Here is a 25,082-nt window from a genome sequence, read left to right on the forward strand (position 1 = left end):
CCTCACCTTTTAAGGTGTTAATGTTTGCTTGTGTTTAACTTGATTATTCTCAGAGACATTATAAGAGAAACACACATGGCACTAAAAGAAAGCAAGTGTGGTGTTGGAAGTGTAACAGTGGAATAACAGCTTTTTAACACATTCATTTAGTGGAAAAAATGAAGATCTTTAAAGTGTTATTTAAATTAAATGGCTATCTGCACATAAAAACTCTCCAACTCTTATTCTCCAAAATAAGACTTCAAAAAAATCCTTGTTTCTCACTGAAATTGAAGCTTTTATGATCTTTGTCTAAATCTTAATTCAGGATTCTTTGAGTATCAGGTCTCTCTGTTAACTGGGAATAACTCACTGACTGGAAATGGGAGAACAGCTAGCTTGGCTCAACTCCAGTGATAAGGAATATTATATAAAAATAGATATACACTCACTGGCCACTTCAATAGATACAAGGTTAAACTCTTTTTGCCATAGATTCAAATAAGGTGCTACATTTTATTGCCTAGCGACATGTTAGCGTCACACAGTCGGTGCAGATTTGTTGGCTGCACATCAACGATTTTACTCTAGTTCCACCACATCACACAGCTGGGCTACTGGATTGAGATCTGGTGATTGTGGAAGCCATGTGAGTGAAGTGAACTCAGTGTTGAGATTATTTGAGCCTCGTGACATCGAGTGTTATCCTACAGGAAGTAGCTACATGGTCATTGTCAGCAACAATACTCAGGGAGGCTTTGACATTTAAACAATAATCACTTGGCACTAAGTGTGCCAAGAAACTATCCACCACACCATTACAGCGCCACGCTGAACCATTGATACAAGGCAGGATGGATCCGTGTTGTTTACGCTAAAATTCTGGCACCGCTATCTGAAAGTTGCAGCAGAAATAAAGACTCATCAGATCAGGCAAAGTGTTAATTGTACCTTCAGTTTCCTGTTCTTAGCTAATGGGAGTGGGTCCTTGTGTTTTCTTCTGCTGCTGTAACCCATCTGCTTAATGGTTCAGTGTGTTGTGCATCCAGAGATGCTCTTCTACACACCTTGGTTGTAACAAGTGTTTATTTGGCTTACTGTTGCCATTCTCTCAGATTGAAAGCTATTTTTCAGACCGTTCTCTGCAAACCCTGGAGATCGTTGTGAGGGAAAATCCCATCAGATCAGCAGTTTCTGAAATACTCAGACCATCACGTCTGGCACCAGCAACCACATTTCATATTCAAAGTGACTTAAATAAGGTTTCTTCCTCATTTTAATGCCCAGGTTGAACTCCAGCAGGTCGTCTTGATCATGTCTACGTGTCAAAATACATTGATTCGCCGCCATATTTAACAAGCAGCTGAACAGACGTGCCCAGTGTGTGTTTGGGGATTTTTATTTTTCATTTAACTACATACTGCACAACATTTCGAGATATGACGGATTTTCAGCTAACAGTTGTCTGGGAATCACCTTGTTGTTGAAAAACTAGTATTTCAATCCTGTCAAACTGTGTTATCTTTGGCATCTGTCAGAGATCCAACTGCATAAATGTGTTCCTGCAACAGGTGCTAGGAGAAAATGTAAAACTGGTTCTTTGCTAAGTTGTCTGTTTTGTGTAGACCCAACACTGGTTCATCCTCTGAGTCAGGTGTCAAAATGTTCGGGCTAAAAATGAGTGAAATGGCAGCTCATGTCCAAAGGAAAACTTTGGAAGACCTTCAGAAAGCCTGGAGAACTTTTCCTCGAGACCACTTTTAAAAACAATTAGAAGTAAGTCTGGCACCTTGGAAGCAAAACACAAAGAAATGAGGGGGTGACTCCAGACTTTTTCACATTTCTCATTTTTTGTATGGGTGACTATTTCAGTTTTTTTACATACAGTCTGCAGCTGGCGTTAGTGCAGCATCAATCTTCTCATCTAACTCCTCACAAGAAAGTGACTCATCGTGGAGTGTTTTTGGGGGCGAAGGTGTTATGAAGCATCACATGGAAGTATTCAGGTAAAAAGATGATGAAGAAGAAGACAAGAAGGTAAGGAAGAAGAGAGCACTTGAGGGTGAGGAGGAGGTGGAGGTGGAGGAGGAAGGAGGAAGGAGGAGGAGGGGGGAACATGTAGGCAAAAGTAAAAGTTGATGAGGATGAAGAAGGAGGAGGAGGAGGATGGGGAAGTAAGTCTTAGGTGAAGAGATGTTTTCTGTTGTACTGCTGATGTTATTATGGCTGTGTGTGTGTGTGTGTGTGTGTGTGTGTATGTGTGTGTGTGTGTGTGTGTGTGTGACAGTCACCCACAGGATGCCCTTCACTTCCCACACACTGCCACTCAAAGTAAATGAGCAGAGGAGGAACGGCGACGGATGGATGCACGGCCGGATGGATGCGAGGAGAAGACAGTGGGATGGCTGATTGGCTGGAAATAAGGCAAAAGAAAAGACCCACACTTTTTGTCTCGCCACTTTATTTCCTTCCACCCGCTCCCTGCTCTCCAGTTCACGCTCTTGAGTAATTACTGCTCCTTTCTTTCAACTCCCTCTCCCTCTGCTGCCTCCTCAGAGCTGATGTAGGTGCTGAAGGGCCCTTCATTAGAGAGGAAGAAAAGAGTGTGGGAGAACAGTGTGTGTATGGATGTGTGTTAAGTGTGGCTGTATGAGCCCATAATGCTAATAAGCGCCTGATGGGCTCCAGTTGATGTCCACTTATAATTACAATCTATGTAAATTTCTCACCAGATCCCCGCGGGGGGGCGAAAAGAGCGCCTGTTGCTCGGCCCTTTCCTTCCTTCCCTGCGTGTATAAATAACGGATGGCGGCTCCCTGGCTGCCTCGCTGTCGCAGTTTACAGGTAAACACGGCACCTCTCATGACCCGTGGCGGTGATGGGTCTCCACAGCAACGCCGTGACGCGCCAACCGGGAGAGAGCGGGGCGACAAACTGGAGGCAGAGGCGGAAGCTCCGGGCAGCGACGAGCCGCGGTCCTCTGCGAAGATCGTCTATTAGCACGATGACTCACTCCATATCACCGTCAGCGTCATCTCCCACTAGTCGGAGAGCAAAAGAGCCTCGGTGATTCATCTCTGATTGCAGTTACATTAAAACAAAAAATATCATTAAAATACGTCTTAAGCGCAAATGGAGAATATCTGACGAAAATGTCTTCGGGTGTTTTTTTCCTTGGTACTCAAACGCAACATTTCATTTAATATGTTTGGCTCCTTGGGCTTTGGGGCAAACAAAAACATGCGCTGTCAAACATGCGGCCCGCGGACCAAAACCGACCGTTTCCAAAGTGTGAAAATTAGAAATTCTCTTAAACCAGTAAAAAATAAAGCTATTAATGCTTTGTGGGGGTACCAGCATTAATATTACTATATTACTGTTGTTTTATTTCGAATAATTAGTTTCAAATAGTTGTATTTAATACATTATTGTAATTAGATATTTTAGATTTAACTTTGTTTCGCGCTATAAAGCTTTGAATGTTGTCTCAAGGCCAGGAGTTAAAGTGTGATTTAGCAGGCTGGGGAGTCCTGACCTACAGTCGCCAGTGTATGAGCTGAAGGTCTGACCGAAAGAATGAGATCACAGATACAATCGACGAGAATTAGCTTTCTCCAAGGGGTGGCTGGCCTCTCCCTTAAAGATAAGGGTGAGGAGTTCAGTCATTTGGGAGGGACTCAGAGTAGAGCTGAGGTGGTTCGGGCTTCTGACTAGGATCCCTCCTAGGCGTCTCCTGAGTGGGGTGTTCCAGGCATGTCCTACTGGGATGAGGCCCCGGGGCAGACCCAGGACATGCTGGAGAGATTATATCTCTCAGCTGTCCTGGCAACACCACGGTGTTCCCCTAGATGAGCTGGAGGAGGTGGCTGGGAAGAGGGTGATTTGGCAGGCTGGGCTGAGCTTCTCTAGCCTGCTGCCCCCCACAACCTGGACAAGCAGCAGAAAATGGATGGCTGAATGGATGGGTGGATGGGAACCTCTAAGATCAGGAGTAGCAGTGCAGAGTGGGGAAGAGAATTACTCAGAAATAAAAATGCAGTATTGGATTCAAAATGTATTAAATAAATGAGGATATTATGTGTAAAGTTTAAATTTCCAGACTATAAAATTTCACTTGCTGAGCATTCCTTATTCTCTCCTCTTCCTCTCCTGTCCTGTCGTTCTTGTATCTTTCTCAGTGTCAGACAATAACATTTTTTCTCTGCCAGTTTGATCACATTTGCTGAATTTGCATTTAAAATGATCTGTCACTTAACAATAATGTTATTCTTTTTATGCTCGATCCTCAGCTAGCTTCTGAAGTTACTTATTTACATCTGCACAAGGGATGATAAAGCCGGGCATGTTTTATGTTGGATTTACCTTGTGAGTGAAAAGTGGCTGCGTTACGAAATAATAAGCTAATACACACTGACCCTCAGTTTTTAAGATCCACGCCTCAATCATCATCAATTATTGTGACTATAAAAACTTTGGGATTTTTTTTAACTAGCGTATTATGTTTTCAGGTTGTTTGCCAACATTAAATAAAAAAGTGATAAAAAATAAAGGTCACTGTGGCCTAAACAAGCATACACACAGTTCAGAAATAATAAGCTAATACACAAGTCACTCAAGATCGGGTCATGAAGCAATTAAAAGTTATATTAGAGATGATACAAGGAGGGGACGTCTAAAATTAGTCTAAGATTTAAGATTCTTAACTCAAAATCTATGGAAAATGCAGTAATAACAGAGGTGGTGGTACTTTTAGACTTTTGATCAGATTTAACTGGTGTTTTTGTTAGAAAAATTCTCTTATAAAGTGTGAGGCAGAGACCAGTATACATTTTAATGCAAAGAATATGAGTGTATGCAAGTTTTACACTCTGGTGACAATTTAAAGTTAGTTTAGATAAATCTTCAAAATTACTTTGCAAATAATAGGTGTGTATGATGACTGTTCAGTTGTATGACTTGCTTGTAGAAGGACAATGTCTAAAATCAGTCACTTATTCACTATGTCCTACCCGTATAGATAATTCTTTATAGTGGACTATAAAATGAGCTCAAGGTTAACGTTAACTAAACTGAAACAAAAACTAGGTGTGGCAGATGATTTTAGTTGACTGAAACAGAAATAAAAACAGGACTTTAAAAAAAAAAGAACACGCTGAAATATTTTAAGGACAAAACTAACTAAAAGAAAATATTCAGTAAATGTGGATTTGGGATATTTACATGATAAACATCCCGAATCCCAAATGATAATATTTTTTAAAAAAGTTAAAACCAATGTTTAAAATAACAAAAACGAATCTAAAACTGGACATTTTCAAATAATAAAAGTAAACTGAACGGTGCAAACCCGTATTGGAAGACGACTGAAACTAAAGTGAAAACAACAAAATTCAAAATACAAAACTATAATAACTTCATTTGGGCAAATTGATATATGATGAATCAAAGTCAGCATGTTATATCCACTGTATATTTTCTGTTGATACATCAAACGTACGTTGTGCCAGTTTATGTTGTGATGTACCGCTCTCATTCCTCTCATCTGTCCATCACTTTTTCTTCAGAGCAGCGTATCATGGTATAAAAAGCCTGGGTGGTGCAGTGGGTGCACGCCACTTTTTGCAGGGCATTGTGGGATGTTTTGCACTATATGAGCTATATTAATACTCTGTGCACTGAGTAGCCAAGATCCTCAGCAGCTTCTACAGCTGCACTGTGGAGAGCACACTGACCAGCTGCATCACTGCATGGTACAGCAGCACTAGTGCTATGGACCGCAAACGCCTGCAGAGAATGATAACAACTGCAGAGAAGATCACCAGGACTCCGCTGCCCTCTCTGCAGAGCATCTACCATCGCAGAGTCCAGAGGAGAGCTGCCTCCATCCTCAAAGACCCCACACACCCTCAACACAGACTGTTCACACTTCTGCCCTCGAGATGAAGGTTTAGAAGCGTCAAATCCAGAACGTCCCGACTCAACAACTCCTTCTTCCCCACTGCTATCAGACTCCTGAACAGCTGACCTACCTCAACTGCAATTTGCACATCAGGACACTTTGCACACTAAGTTCATTTTGCACATTAAGCTCCTTTGTACGTCCATTTACATTGACATCACATTGACATCTGCATACCTCACTTGTTTTCACTTACTTATTTTTGTACGTATTTATTTATCTTTCACTATTTTTATCCTTATTTTTATCTTATTTATCTTAATATCTTGTCTTATTTTTATACTTATTTATCTTGCTCCTTCAACCCTACCTAACTTGGCATTTGTGTATAGACAGCAAAGGAAGAATTTAATTGCACAGAGAAATGCTATTTCTTCTGTAAACATGACAATAAACACTTTGAATCTTGAGTGGAAAACTCACTATATCAGTGATTATATCCAAAAGGTCGAAGGTCACCATTATCAAATCAAATCAAATCACTTTTATTGTCACGTCACATGTGCAGGTACACTGGTACAGTACATGTGAGTGAAATTCTTGTGTGCGAGCTTCACAAGCAACAGAGTTGTGCAAAAATACAATAACGTAAAACAAGCAAAATATAAAAATGGCTAATCTAAAAAGTAATAAATATATGTACAATATATAAAGGTATATAGATTACTGAACGTGTGTACTAAATATGTTTTTCTACGTGTGTGTGTGTGTATATAGTGTGTATATACATGTTTTACAAATTCAGGAGAAAAAGGGGAAATTGAGAGCATGTTTTACTTTTTATCATCTTCGGTGATGCTAATATTCATTACACACCTTTAAGATGCTTTTAAAGGGGCGATCGTGGCTCAAGAGTTGGCAGTTCGTCTTGTAATTGGAAGGTTTCCGGTTTGAGCCCCGGCTTGGACAGTCTCAGTCGTTGTGTCCTTGGGCAAGACACTTCACCCGTTGCCTGGTGGTGGTCAGAGGGCCTGGTGGCGCCAGTGTCCGGCAGCCTTGCCTCTGTCAGTGCGCCCCAGGGTGGCTGTGGCTACAGTGTAGCTTGCCATCACCAGAGTGTGAATGTGTGTTTGAATGGGTGGATGACTGAATATGTATAGCGCTATACAAATACAGGCCATTTACCATTTAAAGTGCTCACTACATATAATTCACAGGGGTGTATACAGAGAGGGGGGCGTGGGGTGGCACCAACCACTTCTGAAATGTGACTGATGATTAAACTCTTTTGACGTATATACATACATCACAGATATTATGGAATGCTTTATTCACATTACATTAAAGCTCACTACATTACATTTGTTTGAAAAAGTTTGCTGATTTGAATGTTTGATTTGATTTGACTTGAATGAGTGGGGAAACCCTTGTAGGAGCATTGTCATGACGAAAGACTCATCTACAGCTCATCTTCAGTGTTCTCCATGAGGGGAGAAGGTCCTCATCCAAGATTTTTTGGTACATGGTCCCATTCATTACCAATAGTGTTCTTTGTAACTGTGCTCCCAACTGCCATCAGATCATTAACAAGCTCCTCCGGCTGGGTTGTCACTCAATGACATGCAAATAGTGTGTGTGACAGACGAGGTGAACATTGAATGAAAAAGCTCTCTGCTGTTGACCTCCTTCTTTTCTCCTTTCATTAAACAAACTGCTTTATTCTGCCAACTGCAGAGACTCATGTTCTTGTCAGGACATAATTTTTAAGAAAAAATCATTCTCGTAAGTTTATTTTCGTGCTACTTTGATGGGCCATCAGTTGGTATAGGGCACGTTGAGTAATGTGATCCAGCTTGTGCCACCACATTTTAAAAAACAAAACAATGGAAACGCCCCTGGCAGGCAAACTTTTTTTTTGTTTTTTTGTTTTTTTGCCTCATCCCACCTTGCAGCTTTTCCTGGAAAAGGTAATCTTCCAAAGACATAGACGATCTTCGGCACAAAGTAGGCGTTCAGTTTCTCCCTCCCTCCCTCCCTCCGTGGGTCAGCGTGGGCGGCCCCGTGTGGCAGGAGCAGAGCGAAACACGACACCCCGCCAAAGGAAGGGGGCAGAGAGAGAGCACGAAGTGTCTGAGTGAGTGGAAAAAGTCTGAGGGAAGGAGAAAGAACAGGAGTCGGTACTTTTGTTCGCTTCTGAAGCGCCGCTGTTGGACTGTCGCTGAGGATGAGGAGGGTGATGATGATGGTGAGGAGGAGGAATCGACCATGCGACATGGCTGCAATAAACGGGATGAACATTTAGACTCGTCGCATTCCGTTGCTCCAGCTCCGAGCAGCACGGCTCCTCCAAACTTTGACCTGCGCCATTCAGACCCTGGCGGCTGGATTTCCCCCCCTCCTGAGACTCGGGGCAACTTTTCCGCACCAGAACCCCCGCAAGTGAACGACAAATACTCCGGCGCAAAAGTTTCTGGGCAGGCGTAGATGTGTCGCGTTATACCGCTAAACTGCATGCGAAGTTTGCGGCTGGTTTTCAAGTTGAAAGCGGAGCCCGTAATCGGCGCAGGCTCCTTCTAACAAGCCGCCTGTGAGAACAACACCGGAGGAAGGAGTGGGGGTGTCGCTGCTAACTTCGCTAGCTAACTTTGCTAAGGGCTAGCCAACTAACACTCAAAAGTTGACGGGAAAGTGAGCGAAGCGGCTGCGGCTCACCGAAGACGACCACAAAGATGAAAACCCCGGCGGACACGGGTGAGTGAGCACCCAAACAAACTTAATAATATTAATAAAAAACTTTTATCACCCGCTACTGTTCTTCAAATGAAAACAACAGCGCTTAGCCTCGGCGGCTAAGGCTGGTTAGCACGCTAACAAACTCTCCGCTCCAGGGAAAGTGTGACAAAATTATGGCGCTAGAGAGAATCCATCCGAGCCTCTTGTTATTGTTTTCAGTAACCCCAGAAAGACTCCCACTCACGACCGTTTTGTTTACACGTCTAAGAGGATCGAACCATTCCCAAATGAGCTATTTGAAAACTTAAAAAAATTAAGGTAAAATGAAGATGAGAGATTTACAGTAAGAGTTAGCCTAATTTTCCGGATCAGTGGTGAGGAGTCGGGGTCAGCGCAGAGGTTCACCGCAACAAGAGCTCTGCATTTGGTTTATTGTTGATGCCACAGTGCACCCAGTTTCAAATTTAATGAGTTAGTTTGACTACACGGGTCATTAACACTGCATGCATTGGCACTGATAGCGATGCAGCCACAATTTTCATGCAGCACCTAGCCTGGAAGAGGTTCCCAACGGTAATTATAAGTTTGTTTATCTGCATTGTTGTGGAGGGAAAGACACCACCTCGTTGTGGTTGGTGGGCCACATGCAGCCCAATTTGATCTCCGGGTCCAGACCAGTAATACCGCATAGTAACCTATATTTTAAAGAAACACCCCTTCAGATTTTTCTCTTTTTATGTGTAAGAAATGGAAATGTTTACTTTGACAACAGTCGAGGTTTCAGGGGGAGAAAAAGAGAGAGACCCCTTACACCACACTCCTAAAATTAATAGAACATATTTCTGACCAATTTTCCGGATTTTCTATAACAAAGGAAAAAACATCACATCACAGTGGAAACAGAAAAAACATCACACTTAGTTTTCGATTTAAATAACAATGTTGTTTTATGTATGTATGTGATTCAGACAGTTGGTCTACATTTAGAAACACTTTCTACACACTTTCACTCCTGTGTGGTTAGTGTGGGCATGACCACACAAAGAATAGCAGTGAATTTTCACACTCTATAGTGGGCCAAATTGAGCCCTTTTGCTGGCCTGGTGTTGGCCCCTGGGCCACATGTTTTGACCCATCTTGCTCCAACAGAGCAGTGCTGACAAAATAAAGCAACTTTGAATTGAAATGTGTTTGAAGCCACTGAAATTGAGAAGGGGAATTTCTGTGTAGAGCCATTTAAAATCCAAAGCTTACCGAGCTTTGACCAGACTTTAACTTCAAGGAAGTGATGAAATGCAAACTACGAACCAGGTGTTTTGATTGTTTTAAGCCGAAGCCAGCCCACATTTCCACTTATCACTACATCAAAGCTTGAAGAGGAATGTGAAGAGTGACTACATGATTGGATTGGGAACTTAACTAAGGGTGCAACTGATAAGGGTGACCAGATCCAGACATAGTAAATGTGGGGCAGAGAGAATGTGTGTGAGGGACAATCTGATATGTCTAAGTAAAGAAACAACACACACAAAAATGTTGCTTCCAGTGACCAATCTAGTGTCGTCAGTTAGGATTGGGCCGATATATTTGATTTAAATATTGGATTGTTGCGTATCTAGACCACGCAACTCTTTCAGCCACACATTTCAGTCTAGTTTTAGTCTTTATTTGTTAGGGATCCTCCACAAAACGTCAATCTCATAAGAGATAAAATCGCTTATACCAGCTCATTTCCCAGGTGCACATGATATAATGTAAACTAAAATATCAATGTTGTGTGGGACATTGTTTTAATGTGTGGGAGTGAGAGGACATTATTTTTACTTATTTTTTTATTTTTAAAGTGGGACACCTGGTCACCCTACTTAGGAATGAGGTGATTGTTAGCTGAGATATTTTAACTGTCCTGGTTAGTGCTGCATATTTTTGTGTCATTGTTTAGTTTAATGTGCTCTGTGTTTCCTGCAGGGCACTTTGAAAGTAAACCTGTTTGACCCCCTGACACATGTGAGAATTTGATCCGGTGCGGTTAACACCTTTGCTGGGACTTTAAATGGAGTTTAACCCAGAAATCTCAGGCCCTGCTATTTGAAATTCCTTTCATTTTTCTTCGACATGTTTAGTTTCAGCGAGATTATTATGATTTTCCATTCACAGGTTATGATTTTCTTCCATTGTGCATTTAGGTGCTCTTAAACTCAGTTTAGTCAAAAGTGCTTTGTGGTAATCGAGGGCAGGCGTGGATCCAGCTCCCATAATAGATGTTTGAGTGGGGAATGCCTCACCACAACACAACATCATAATTAGAAATACGACTTTCAGATCTCTTTGTTCCCTCAGATAACTCTTGGATCACAGAGTTATGAATAACGTGAACATTTTTTCCCCAGTGGGTGCTCTTTAGCTATATGGATCTGAACATGGTGCTGAAATACGTTTGTGTAACCACAAAGAGCAGCCAGTCCACTGCACAAAATACTCAACAGGTGCAAGAAATGTATTTTTTGGTGCTGAAATTAAAAGTCTTAAACAGTGACCACTTTATTTTTAGAGCAGCATATGTGGCCTATTTCAGATGTCTGAACATTGTAGACCTCTCTAAAGACTTTAATTATCCAGAGGATCAGATTACCGAAGCTACATTGCATTTCCTTTTATTTCAAAAAAGTGGACCAACGACCGTTCGAACCATTCAGCAAAAAGTTAGCTACCTTTGTCTGTTTTCTGAATGATTTATTGATTTGGCTCTGCTGATAAGATTGCAAACAGCTTAAAGGAGTTCACACTGGTTGTTGGACTTGTTTTTAAGTTGTTCCTGTTCTTCGGCATTTATGGTCTGATTCATGCTGACTTCCTTTAGTTTCTAGGGATTGGAGTAAAGCTGGTGAATCATGGGTTTAAATGACACTGTAGCGTTTGCATTGTTATATGATGTAGGTCATTTTAGTCTAAAGGCCTCTTTTTTTGTGAGGAGAGAAGAGGGTGTAGTACAATGGGTTTAAGTACCAGAGCACACCTATACAGTTGTTTCCTTGTCTGAAGAACCTAGACATACCTGTAAATAAAGTCTATGAGCTTCAGTTTGTATATGTTCTCCCCACTGTTGTGTGACAGCCTTTAGGGTTATTATGCATTAATTTGACTTTTATCACAGAAAGCCTGAACTTTGTTGTCTATTTTTTTTTACGTCTTCTTGGTATTGGAAATAGTTTTCACCTGCATGAAACAAAACAGTAAGAACACGTTGGTTTTTATATATAACAAGTGCTTTGTAGTCCATCTTAAGGACTTTAAAGTTTCAAAACAGCAGAGGATTATTTAGCAGTCTCGAGGACTCTCTGATCGCCATCCTTTTTTCCTCCTTAAGTCTAGAAACTCTTGTTTCATGTCCTTCATGATGTTTTCCATTGAAGACATGGAAAAGTAATTTTGATTTTTTTAATCTTTCACTTCTCAGTGCTCTACCTGCATTCTGTTGTCTTCCTCCCTCGGATTTATGTGTACAGCCCTTTTCCATTAGTACCTACTCTGATCGGCTTGGCACAAGTCTACTCATTTTCCATTACAATTGAGTACCACCCAACATGCGTGGGGTCATTATAGCAATGTGTCCAGAAGTCCCATGACGTCATTTGTATGTGACACGAACACCACGACAATGGAGGACATTGAGGCAATGGTATACCTTCTGCTTGGTCTAAGGCTTTTTGTCAGACTCGGCGATGGCAGTGTTGGTTGTTGTTAAGCCTTTTTGCTCATTGCTCATTTGCTTATTCGGTTTTGAATTTCGTGTTGGAGATGCTCTCATGACTAGTCTGTTGATGTCTCATTTTCGGATCACCTCAGATGCGAGTAGGTACTAGTGGAAAAGGATGTTCTAATGTTATCTACTAAATCTCTTCAAGTTCTTGAGAAATTGTCTCAAATTCACTGAGTCGTTTAAAGGTGCTGGTAACTTTCAGGGTAGAACGTTTTCTTGATGTGTTAGGGAGCTGGTGTGCTTAATAAGTCAAAGCCCTTTAAATGTCAGTATGACAGCTTTGACTTTTGAATTTGGCTTTATTGGTTTTCTTGCATGAAATATGATTTACTGATGATTGAATTTTAACCAGATCACTATTATTTCTTCATCTTGAGTGGGGAGTAAGCAGTACAGCGTCATTCTAGCACACTTCTGTACCAATGAAGGAGACCCATGCCAATATTAAAGGCCCCAGATGGGAGCCATGATCTATATATAAATGTATACATGGGCCAACCTCCACTCTCTTCCTATCAGGAAGTCTGAAGTCTGGCCCCACCAGCACCAGCTCCAATTTTCCGCTTGTGTTACTCGTTATATCAACAACACGCCACATGTGAGACGTCACAGCTGTAGACAGCCAGGACCAGCAGGCCAGCACGCTTTGTTGCACACTCTTATGTGTATGTGTGTAGTGAAAGGAGCCATACATGAGCAATTAGCTGGTGTTAAGTCTGGTAAGGGCAGGGCTTCTGTTTATGACTGAGTGTATTTGTGTTTGTGTGTGTTAATGTGTGTGTATATGTGCCCACATGTCTGTCACTCTGCGGCCATACCTGACATTAATGTGGTCACAACAAAGTGAGTGTTTGACTTTTACCAGCGTGTCCAAATTGCCCTTGAGGAAGACCATTTGGTTGTGGGCAGTTGACTCAGCTCGTTGTAATTACAGGAAGACCGACTTAGACATTTTTTATGCAGATTGAAATAGCTCTAATAACACTGGTTAGACCGGAGCTAATGAACCACAGGCTCATTTTGCTTTAAAAAAATGATGCCGTTAGTTTCCTTTGGGAAGGACTCTGTCGTGTTACTGTCTCACCATTATACTGAATTATACTGTTGGCACCAGCACAATTACTGGCGGCACAATTGCACTACAAGTTGAGGCTCAGTTGTTTGTCTCGGGGAAAGTTTGAAAAGAGGAGCTGGCGACTGATGTATAGCGACGCCGTGGTGCACTTTGAGTTTTAAGACGCCCTGTCTCTGCGGGATTTGTCAGAGGCCGCGCTAGACATTGTATGTCATTTTGACAGACAGGGTCATAAACTTGAATGCTTCTATGGTGAAACGTTTGCAAGAACATATGGTAAAAAATCCAAATACTTGTTTACCTTTTAAAAAAACAACTGTGTCTGTGGCTCTGAGATTCACTCTGTTGACCTGTCAAAGACTCATGTTACTGCTTAACTGTAAGAAATCAGACCATCTATGATGTGTTCTTGAATGATTTAATGTTGTGGTAGAGGCACCATTGGTGCTTTAATTAACTAAATTACAGCCAGCTTTCAGACGTCTTTGTCACCGTTTTTAAGAAAGAAAAAAAATCTCAGTGAATGAGATTTCTGATTTCTGTCACTTACTCCTCGTCCACTGCAGTGTGCTTCAGCTGAAAGAAGTAAGGCACATGGTTTTACGTGGGTGAACCTGTGGAAGGATTTTTAACAGTTGCCTACAGTTGCATTAGTCCTTGGATCACCAAGCGTCTCTCACTTATGGCAGCGTGTGAAGGAAGTGTCAGCTGGCTCTTTGCTTCGGCTCTCTGTCCATCTCCCCTATGGTTGCTGTGCAAGTTTCCCAAGGATCACAAGGCCACAGCAAACTGGGGCTTTTTTTTTTTGCCCGTGTCAGAATAAACCCACAGCGAGATGGGCTTTACAATCATTTTAATATTAGAGTTGAATAAATTTCACTGTTAAATAATTGCAAGTGATTTCTGACTGACTTGCACAGACTTGCTCTTGTGTGACTGATATCGGGCAATAAACTGGATGCCAGTCTCTCCTGTGGATACTAAATAAAAACAGAATATGTTTTGGAGGGAAATGGCATTACAAAAAAACCCAAAACATAAATACTGGTGTGACAGGATGTACCTTTCTCTCATTTTCCTCCCATTATGTGGTTACTGTGAGTGATCGGGTCGACCTTTGAGTCGACCTGATCACATTCCTGATTACTGCTGAGCCAAGCCTGGGCAAGCAGACCCTGGAAAAACCACAGCAGAGTGACGTCAACATTTCTCTGGTGTGCTGTCAAGAGGCAGCTCAGGTCAGCTTTGCTGTGATCATCTCTCGATGTTACGGCGGGCCTCTTTTCCTGGAGGTGTGTATGTACAGTGGCTTTAGTGACCCATACAAAGCGTAGATAATAGACAACAGGTTGCTCGAGCTGGGACATGCTGGCCAAACAAACACAGAACGCTCAAACACAGGAAAACCTGACAGTCTGAGAGATGAGCGTTGACAGACATCCATGCCTGAAATACATTTTTATTGTCCTATTCTTACCTCAGGTTGTGTTTAACTATGCCATTGCTGTGCTTTCTGCGCTTTCTGTCTTTGCTTTAGTGGATTTTTTTCCTCTTGTCTCCATGGTTGCACTGTTTGTTTTCCTGTCCTATATTTTACAAATCAAGCAGCTCATTTAACCATTTTAAGTTTAGACTGCAAATGCATTCGAGCCTTAAACTTGTCTTTGGACTTATCTTGCCTTAATGATGGTAATGTTACCTGTCAGTTATCTGTGGACCCGCTCTTTTTCCTTGATAGTTAAAGTAGAGTTAAATTTTTAGCTAGTATCCCTCCAAGTGCACATCTTTGAAGCTTGTCTCTGTATGAGAGCGAGAATTTCTGATACAGCAGAAAGCCTCACAGAAAAAGCATGCCAGGTGTACCAGGTCAGATGTCAGTCCACCCCTGCAGCACTGCTGGTGCAAACTTTGGTCTGAACGTTATGAGATCTCCGTAATTGTGTGAATTTACTTCATTGTAAATGCAGGGTTCGATTAAATTATGTGCAGTAGCTGCAATCCCAAAACAAAATTCCAGCCCTGAGTGGTGAATAAATTGTGGCTGTATCGATCATTTTTATTTTTTTAAAACAGACAAAACAACATCAATCAGTATATTGGTCTGCATGTTCTTATAGATTTTTTTTATGTATCTCAGCAACCAGGTTTAAAGTTTTAGGAGGTTTTTAATTGCTTTGCCTAAGGGCACGGTGATGGTTGTTGTGTAACAGCTTAATCTATCGTCTAAAAGCCTTACCTATTCTCTTGTACTGCGAAGCCATTTAGGAATCAACAATTTGTAATGTTGCGCTATAAAGGTGAATTTTTTTTATAAACTGTGATAATTTTCATTCTTTTTTAAACTTCATGTGGACCTCCTTTGATTCCTCCTCCTGCAGGTAATGACCTCCCACAGTTCCCATGTGATTTCTAACAGCACCTGTAGTTCGGTGCTCGAACTTGTAAAGTGCAGCTGTGGGCTGTACATGCTGGCAGGAAGGCTATAACAATCAAGCAAACACATTTCCTGTGGAGATGAATAAATGATTGTTGCACCTCCGGGGCTGTTCTCTGTATTATGTTTTATTGAGGCTACTGACGGAGAAGAAATTGTTCTCTTCTCTTCAGTGATACATTTCTTCCTCCATGTTTTTTTTTTTTTTTTTTTTTTTTAAAAACCCTTTTTAACCTGGTGTGATTTGAAAGAGCCTTCTGTTCTGTGATGGAGAGGTTGACGCTAATATCTGACGTTTATGTTGAGATTTTATTTGGCTGACTTGTTTTTCTTTTGTCAGATGCTATTGTTATACTAAAAATATCTTGAGGTGACGCCACAGCGTGTTCGGTGTTTGCAGGGAATTGTAAAATGGAGCCCTCCACCAATTGTTTTTCCTGACAGTTTTAAGCTTCATGTGAAATTGTAACCTTAGAAAAACACTGAAGTGTTGTTCAATTAATATTAATATCAGAATTTCAGTCAGTGATTGTGACAGACTAGCTTTAATTGGTATATTAAATTAACACCCACCAAGTCACCAGTGACCCATCTAAGGTTTCCAATTTAGTTGTTATCCACCTTGTTTTTTTTCTAATTGCATTAACAGTGTAAAAGATGAGTGTTGTCACATCACCCGCTGGTTTTGAACTCTACATTATAAAACCTCAGTGTTAGAATTTTGGCCCCAGATATATATTTTTAAGTCAGAAAGAATAATATGTTGAAGAAGAGGTTGAGTTATGAGCTATCCACTATCCATCGAGACCAAAAAATCTTTTGTAGAAGGTTGTAAACATGCTTCTTGAATAGTGAAAAGTTCGACATTTCAAAATGTGGATCTGTGGGGATTGATTCACTTTGGGAGTCGACCTCCAGTGGCCACTGGATGAACTGATGTTTTTTGACCTTTTTTTTTTTTTTTTTTTTTTTTTCTTCACTGGGAAAGGGGTGATGTCACTGTTGTGGAAATCTTTGATATCGTTTAACTATTCTCAAGAAATTCTAGTCCTGTCGTCAGTCAGAGGGACTCTAACTCCACCTATCAGACCTACATGTGGCAGCAGTACTAGGTCTTCTCTGGAGATCCGCTGCAACCTAGAAAGTCTATCTAACCAGAACCTGGCTCATCTGTTGTTACACAAAGCTCATCAAGGCTTCAGAGCAGATTCCTGCAGTTCAATATAGTGGGGTTGAGACCATCCACAAAGTTAGGAACTGACTGTAGAGGCAGCTGATTTGGAAAAAAAAAAAAGAAGCATGGCTGCACCTTTTGCTTCCACACCAAAAACAGTCTCATTCAGTGAGTTATGGAGCTTTCAACACTAACCTGACTTACACAAAGTGAATGCTTCTCCTAATTTATTAGTGCACATTTGTACAGATAGTATCACATGTTGCTCGAAAGAATGTGCTCATCTCTCAGTCAGCCTCAGTAACCGTAAGCATTTATGATCGAGTGAGTTTGTGTTGCCTCCTTGACAGCTGACCCCCAGTGGGGCAGATGAAAAGACAAAGCAGGTCAAGTGGAACCAACGATTCACTTCACCGAGCAGATAAGAGTTCTGAGGCAGGACAGCTATCGCTGGAGCACCTGACAGGATACGAGCTTTCCGGCTTCACTCATGTTCTCACACACGCCCATGAATCTCTTTTGCATAAACTTGAAAACATGCATATATTCTTTTGGCATTTTATATACTTTGATTTTGTTTCAGTGTGTGGGTCATTATTCCATAATTAGGCTTCTCATATTTAGAGTTAAAATTTCCACAGTTCAGTAATTTCATTTTTTTTTTGTTTCTGCACCAACTATTTTAAACGAATGCGAATCAACTGTGCAGTTGCTAAAATGGGTCATTTTAGAGGCTAATCAGTATTTACAACTAGTTACAAAATGAAATGCTGATATCTTTTATATATTTATAGCAGTGGTACAACTATTTATCTATACAAGTTCTGACAAGTCATTTGCCTTTGAAGCTTTTTTGGAGACTGAGAGAGACAGAAGGTGAGGAGGTAGGGATGTGTTTTGTCAGTGGCTGTTTTGGCTGGAGTCATCTCGACTTAAAGAGGTGTGGAGAGTCATGCCGTGTGTTATGGCTATCATCTGTGGTTCGTGGAGAATGAGAGGTGGTTGGGGGGGAGGAACGGGAGGCTTCCCTGGCTGGTTTGGTGTCATTTATGGCCAGAGGGATAGAGGTAGGTCTCCACCAACATGTGGGTCTGCTTTCTGCACACTGCACAAAGGATAAGGGGACAGACTAGGTGTGGTCCTGTATGGCTCTGTATAATACTGCCAGCATTACCGGTGCCAGTAAAATAGTTACAACCAAGTTGCTGTTGGAGCAAAAATGTCCACCAGATGCCATCTGTTTTTTAGGGAGTCTGTTTTAACAAAGAAGCATGGTTAGAGGTAGCCTGGCAGGTTACGTTCAAGCAATTAGAGTGACCTACAGTGGGTGGCAACATCTATTATTTTACAATAAAGTGGGAGCATTGACATGTATTAAATCCAGCAGTGGCATTCACTGGAAAGGAGCTGCGGTGCCAGCGGAAAGTCTAGAATAAGGAAAAAAAAAAAAAAAGAGAAAAGAATCAGTGCTAATTTATAAAGCAGTTGTCAAATGATGTAAAGTAAATGAGACACTTTTTCAGACCACCTTAAGAGCCACCGAGGGGAAAACTCTGCAACAGGTTGCAGTGAGGAAAGGGCTCCATCTGGTTTTGTGGTGTTTGGACTTTGGGTTGATGCAGGCCAGACTTTTCCTGCCCCCTGCCCCTGCTGGTATAGCACCTGATTTTTTTATTTTTTATTTTTTTTGCTTTAGCCCACACTGCCTGATTTACAGTGTGACCTAGCTTCAGTGCTAATCTTATTAATATTCTCACAAATATAAACCCTGGTACTTTTCCCAGTGCTAATCCTACAAACCAAGCTTGTTGGATATGTTTATTAAAAACACCTCCAAAACTCCCGAGTTCTTGTGTGGTGCTTTGCTGAGGTCATTACAGAGGAGCCAGACATTGATTCAAACAGCTGTGCATGGCTCTAACCTCAGAGGTTTGGCATACTCACAAATCAACTATTCAAGACCTCAAGAAAGGGACACTTCTTACTCACACCGCTCAGCAAATGTGGTTTCTAAGTTTCTGACCACCCCTGAATGCATCACTAGTATGTTTGCATTTACAGGTTTTTCTTTTTAGAAAATTTAGAAAACAGAGCAAAAATGGTAGAATTTGCAAGCAGACAGCCTTCTACATGCAGCTCTCTTCTCTCTGGTTCTCTCTTTTAAAGTGCATTTTACAGTATTAGCAGCATATTGCACAGTCTTGTGTTAAGAGCTGAGACTCTTCGTCATAACTGTGTTCAGACCAGTTATACTTTTGTGTGTAGACACCCCCGAAGCCCCATTTTAAGCTAAGAAGTACCCTGATTCATGCTGAAGGATTATTGGGGATGCTTTGTCTGATGATCTTAAAAACATGTTGTCTTTTCCAGCTTTAACCCAAAAATTGCTGTTTTTACAACAAGTGTAAAGAAAAATACACAAAAGTAACAGAGTCAGCATCACAAAATTGTTGATTTGAGATGCACATGCACCTTCTACAAGAGTGCATGAGCGTGGCAAAAAGACAGTGTGGCTGTGGTCTTTATAGTAAACACAGAAATCATTACTTGTAAAAGAGTCACTGTGTTCAGATTAATTAAATCCCAAACTAAGAAGCATCTGAGCTGGCTCTTGGCTGTGTCTGAAGGACATATTTCTTATGCATGAATGGAACTGTTTCCTCCAGCTGGTCTTTAATGATTTCTTAGCGGCACGTAATGAAAAGGATCATCTTTACTCACGACAAAGGCAGCAGCGCGTTAGCTGTATGTTGGCTTAGTAGGTATACGAATACTTCTCATCACATTCAGTGTGATTGTGATAAATACATGCAAAGACAGGCAGCCATCCTTATCCTTATCCCCTACTGTGCATTTTGCAGGTTTTTCTTTTTAATTATTATCATTAAATGTGCAACAAGGTGCCCAACAGTTAGTCCGGGCTTATCCACATTTAAAGTAAACACAGGTTTATGCAACAATTATCTGCTGTCACGAACCTTGGATTTATTCAGAAACAAGCAGTTATTTTAGATTTCAGTGGCTTTTAGTTGCTTTAGTTCTAAGATGTTATTTACCCTTTTATGTGCAATTTCTATTTATAGCATTTGTCTTTTGTGGTGACAGTCTAGTATAAAACCAATAGTATAAAATAGTATAAAAGCAGCATGGTAAGTTATGGTTTAAAGACAGTGGCTTTTGATTTTACCAGTTTATTGCAGTCGTTGCAGTGTCGCTGTGTGATGAAACAACGGAAAGGAGAGTGGTGTAAGATTTTGGCAGCATAAAGTTAAGGTTGTGTCTGACCCCTTCAGACTCTAGAAATCTTTTGGTGAGTGGACAAAAAAGTGATCCCAAAAACAAAAGGGAGAGCGAGCAGAGCACAGTCTTACTTTTCTGATGTGTTTGCTTTAGTTATCGGTCTGTTGGGAATCCTGTGGCTTTCTCTCTCTCGCCTGGCTGTCGCTACTTGTCTTGGGAATTTGTATGTGGCGAATTGACGTTTGATGTGACACTGTGTGACCTAAAACATATGATGCTAAAGGCTAATAGCCTGAAAACTTTGTTCGCACTGCACATCACACACGCCCACACAGTGGAGATATGCACGCACGCTCTGTCTCTCCCCCTCACCTACATTAAGACGATAACAAAAGTTCACCGAACCTCTCTAACAAACATACCTACAGTTTTCTCCATCCCTGCCTCAAATGCGCACAATGTCGGCCTAAAAGGCTTCAGCACACCTCTCACCCCTGGCCAGATCAAACCACGGAGAGGTCGATGAAGAGGAGAAGATGGTAGGATGAATGATCTGAAGAAGGAGGGGCGAGTTTACTGGTTGCATTAAACATGGAACAGAAAGTTTGGCTGAGCAGCCCGATGCAACACTAGCATTCAAGCTTGAAGCTTGTTTGTATTTTTATCCGGAATCTGCTGGGATCAAGCACAACAGAGGGCGCCTTCTTTTAATCACCCTTTAAAGCCGCATTTAATCACGGTTTTCCTTGCTAACAATGAGTCTTTGGGGCTGACTGTGCACAACAGCAGGATTTGTGCACATGCACGTGCACAATAGCAGGATCAGAACGTGCATGTGCACAAATGTTTTTTCCTTTTCCTCTGGCTAAACTCCCAATAATTTCTCTATGCCGCTAAAACCTTATTACTGTTAAAAGACTTTCAAGCATTAAATTGTCTTTGGCCGTTTTCACACCTAGTTTGTTAATTAAGTTCATTTATTCTGGTCCAAAGCAGTCACTGAGTTTGTGAACTTGTAGCTTTTTCTGTGATTTTGCTTCTTTTTACACAGAACCAATTCCAAGCAAACTCCCAAGTAAACCCAAAATACGTCACTACAAACCAAGTGGCACATTCAGCCTCCTTATTGGTCAGATTTGTGTGGGACAGGAGCAACAAAACTAAATAAAGGAAGAACATGCTGTGTCAATTTGAGGCTGAATCGCTCTGGACTGTGCTTGGAACTGGACCGAGACCAACTACTCAAACGGGCTCGGTGCAGTTGTTTTAGTCTGCACCTGTGTGATTACCTTATTCACATCTGCACAAGCAAAATGGACCAAGGGGGGAAATGAGTTTGATTTAAACAGACTAAACAGAGGTGTGAAAACAGCCTCACGTTGAGGTTGGATACATTTTAAAAGGTTTAGTCATGTCTCTGAGAATTTCCAGCACACAGTGTTGCTGTTTTCATCCACTTTTTTACATTTAGATCACTCAAAACCAAGCATTAAAGTTTGAATAAGCCTGTTCAGCTTTTTTAATTTTAAGGGAGAAGGGGCGTGTATCGTGGTATCAGTGAGCTGATCAAACAACCTTTGGAGGAAGAGGTCATGGGGACACCAGTTATCTGCCCTTATCTCCCAATCTCCAGCCATCTTCTTCAGCTTCTCCTCAGGGGACACTGAAGTGTTCAAAAGTCATGCAAGACACGTAATCCCTTCATTGTGTCCGCGTGCATCAGGATCTCCTGAGTTGTACATGCCTGAAACACCTAACCGAGGAGGCGCCCAGAAGGCATCATCGCGAGCTGCATGAACCACCTCAACCGGCTCCGTTTGATGTGAAGGAGCTGCGGCTCTACTCTGAGCCCCTCCCGAATGTCTGAGTTCCTCACCCTGTCTCTGAAGATAAGGGTGTCTGGGCTCATTTCCGCCCCTTGTATCCGCCATCTCATTCTTTGTCACTTTCCACTGTTCTTGGTCATAAATGAGGGCAGAACTGCAAATCGAGAAAATCAAGATCTTCAGCTTCACCACAACAGATCAGTATAACATCTGCATTTATGCACATTAATGGATATTTAAAACTTTATTCATGTCTGTCCATTCAGCACCCCCCAATCAACAAGACCCGGAGATATTTGAAGATGTTCACTTTGGGCAGCAACTTCTTTCCAATCTGAAAAGGGCAATGTTACCATTTTCCAGATGGGAAAAATGGCCCTAGACTTGGTCCTAATTCTCATCCCAGCCACTACACATCAAAAAATCTTAAATATCCTCCACCACCAAGGTTTTGGTTTAGATTGGGTTCTGTTTATTCTGTACACTGCTGAGCTACCAATGGACTCGTGGAAACCCACAAGAAGAAGAAGGCCTTATGGAAATAGGCAAGTTCAATGATTATTGGCTTGAGAATGACTGTTACTCTTGGCAGTCTAACCCATTATCTGGCAATGATAATGTAGCTGAGTGCCCTGTGTGGGGGAAGTGTTTCAAATTTAGGACAAAGTGATATGATTTGGGACGAAATTTATATTTTTTTGGAATAATTTTCCTAAACTTAACCAAATATTTTGACTTTTTTACCACACGGGTTCATTTTGAGCTGAAACATTTGTTTACTTGGAAAACTTGTTTTTGTTTTGTTTATTTTCTTTTGTCCCTTTTGATTTATATTTTCATTTCAAGTTTGGTTTTAAATTTAGGGTTTTACCTGCATATATAATTGTTGGCTTCCACAGCAGAGGTTTTGGCCTCCCATCAGAGGAAAATCACCAGGACTCCACAAAAATCCACCAAAAGTGGCTTAATTTACTTGAGCAGAATATACACTATCATTTATCATATGGCCATAAATAACAGGAAAATGAACAAACGTCTGTTATGTAAGATGACACAGACCAGCCCAGTCGAGCTTGCGTGTGTGATCACCCCTCAAAGGCCCATTGTAAGCCAGTAAAAACTGAAATTTCTTGCAAGAGGTATTTAAGAAGTCTTAAATTTAACTTATCTTTAGACACCCTGATAACAGATTTTATTTTACTTTTTCCTATCAGTAGATTATCTTCAGAGCCAATGTGGTTATTAATGTTAAGTATATAAAAGCATGAGTGATTTCAGACATCGTCTTGGCCTCTGTTCAGTTAACAGGTTTGTGCATCTTTAGCCGCCGAAACTTTAAAGGTGAACACAGAGTTGGACTTGTCCTGTTCTCTGTTTCAAAGGTAGACGTTAAATTTTATTGATGATAAGAGAGGCTCCATTTGATCGGGCCAGTGCCATCGCTAAGGTCATAAACTTTTATAAAGTTTGTTCTTTCTGAGCTTTATCACCAGCAGCACACAAACTCAGTAACCTAAAGCGCAGTTATTTAAAGATCTTGGCAGTCTAAAAGGTTTGTATATGTTTCCTCAGACGATATGGCCAATGAGCCAAATGAAAAGAATGATCTAAATGCGAAAGAATGCTGACTCATTAACCATCAAATAACAGTATCATTTTTACATGTTAAATTTATTAGGTTGAAAGTGCTGTCCTTGTTCTTCTGGTAACTCATGTGACCCATTCAATGTCCCTGAAGGTTGCTCGAAACCCCCGGGGCCACAGCAGTGATGAATGAGGCGGTTTCTGTTTTATTCAGACGTAAAAGTCAGTTAGTCCCTCAGACAGACACTCAGTCATCTCGCCCACTCACAGCATGCGCACTTTATTAGGGGGCCTGGACCCCCCACATGCCATGAAAATGGGTGATATCTGGCTTGCATTAACATACGCACACACAGACACACTCTTCTAATTTTCTCACTAAAGCTTGTGAGCATGGCGTGCTCATTTGGGCTGCCATCTCCCTGCGGTGACGCCGTCGTGCCTCTGTCTTTTAATGTTTTTACACAGGGAGCGAGCCACTCTGTCTAGAGACTGGAAGATCCAACTTTAATGCAAAAGAGGAATTAAGACTGCGGTGACTCTGCCAATGAGGAAAGGCTGACTAACGCTCCCAGACGTCACACATGTAGAAAGTCCCATGCTGGCTGTTTTTTGAGTTTTTTAAGAATTTCACGGACACACTCATCCAGAGTGAATTACTGTCACTGTGACTGTACTATGAGCCACAAGTGGTAGATAAAGGATGTGAGCCAACGCTGAAGTGTGGCTCTGGCATCGATGTCAACTATTCATATTTGGGTTAAGAAGAACTTTTTGTGTTCAGCAAACTTCTGTATTTGTGTGGCTGAGGTTCACGAGCAGTTTGAGGTGAATTGGGTAGATTTTCTCCAGACTGTCACTGCCTGTGATAATATAATCAGAGTAGCTCAAAGTCTTATTTGCATTTAAAACTTTTTAATATTCACTGACTGTAGTCAATCATAACACAAATTCAGTTGAATTTGATTTATATAGCACCAGTTCACAGCAACAATCCTATCAAGGCACTGAGATAAAGTTGCTGCAGTGAGACAGTCCAACAAGCAGGACGATCATCTACCTCTTAATTTACCAAACTACATGGAGGTGCTGTGGCACGCACTTCTGAGTCCTGTTGTTGTTTTACTTTATCACAATTTTAATGATATTTGAGCACAGATATCTCTTTGTGCTTGTATAAATGTTACAGAGATCTGGCGGCAGCCTTCTAGGCAAATTTTACACTTAGGGACAAAAAAGAAGTGACATTGAATTAGTGTCCGTGCTGGGTTCATATCAGATAGTGTTTTCTATTGAATTGGATTCTAACCAACATGCCAACTTCAGTCTTGAACAGTCGTTAATATACCTGGGTAATCCACGCAAGTACCCTTTATGT

General features: G+C 41.3%; 1 protein-coding gene across 1 annotated transcript in view; it reads left to right on the forward strand.

Annotated features, from left to right (window-relative positions):
* Positions 1–8,495: 8,495 nt before the first annotated feature.
* The window catches only part of erf (Ets2 repressor factor), a 46,902-nt gene continuing 30,315 nt past the window's right edge, over positions 8,496–25,082 (forward strand). The window contains exon 1 of the mRNA XM_005459090.4: positions 8,496–8,629. Within this exon, the coding sequence (XP_005459147.1) occupies positions 8,608–8,629 (22 nt within the window). The 5' untranslated portion in view covers positions 8,496–8,607. The remainder of the gene's footprint in view (positions 8,630–25,082) is intronic.

The sequence above is a fragment of the Oreochromis niloticus genome, linkage group LG22 (assembly GCF_001858045.2).
Source record: "Oreochromis niloticus isolate F11D_XX linkage group LG22, O_niloticus_UMD_NMBU, whole genome shotgun sequence".
NCBI lineage: Eukaryota > Metazoa > Chordata > Actinopteri > Cichliformes > Cichlidae > Oreochromis > Oreochromis niloticus.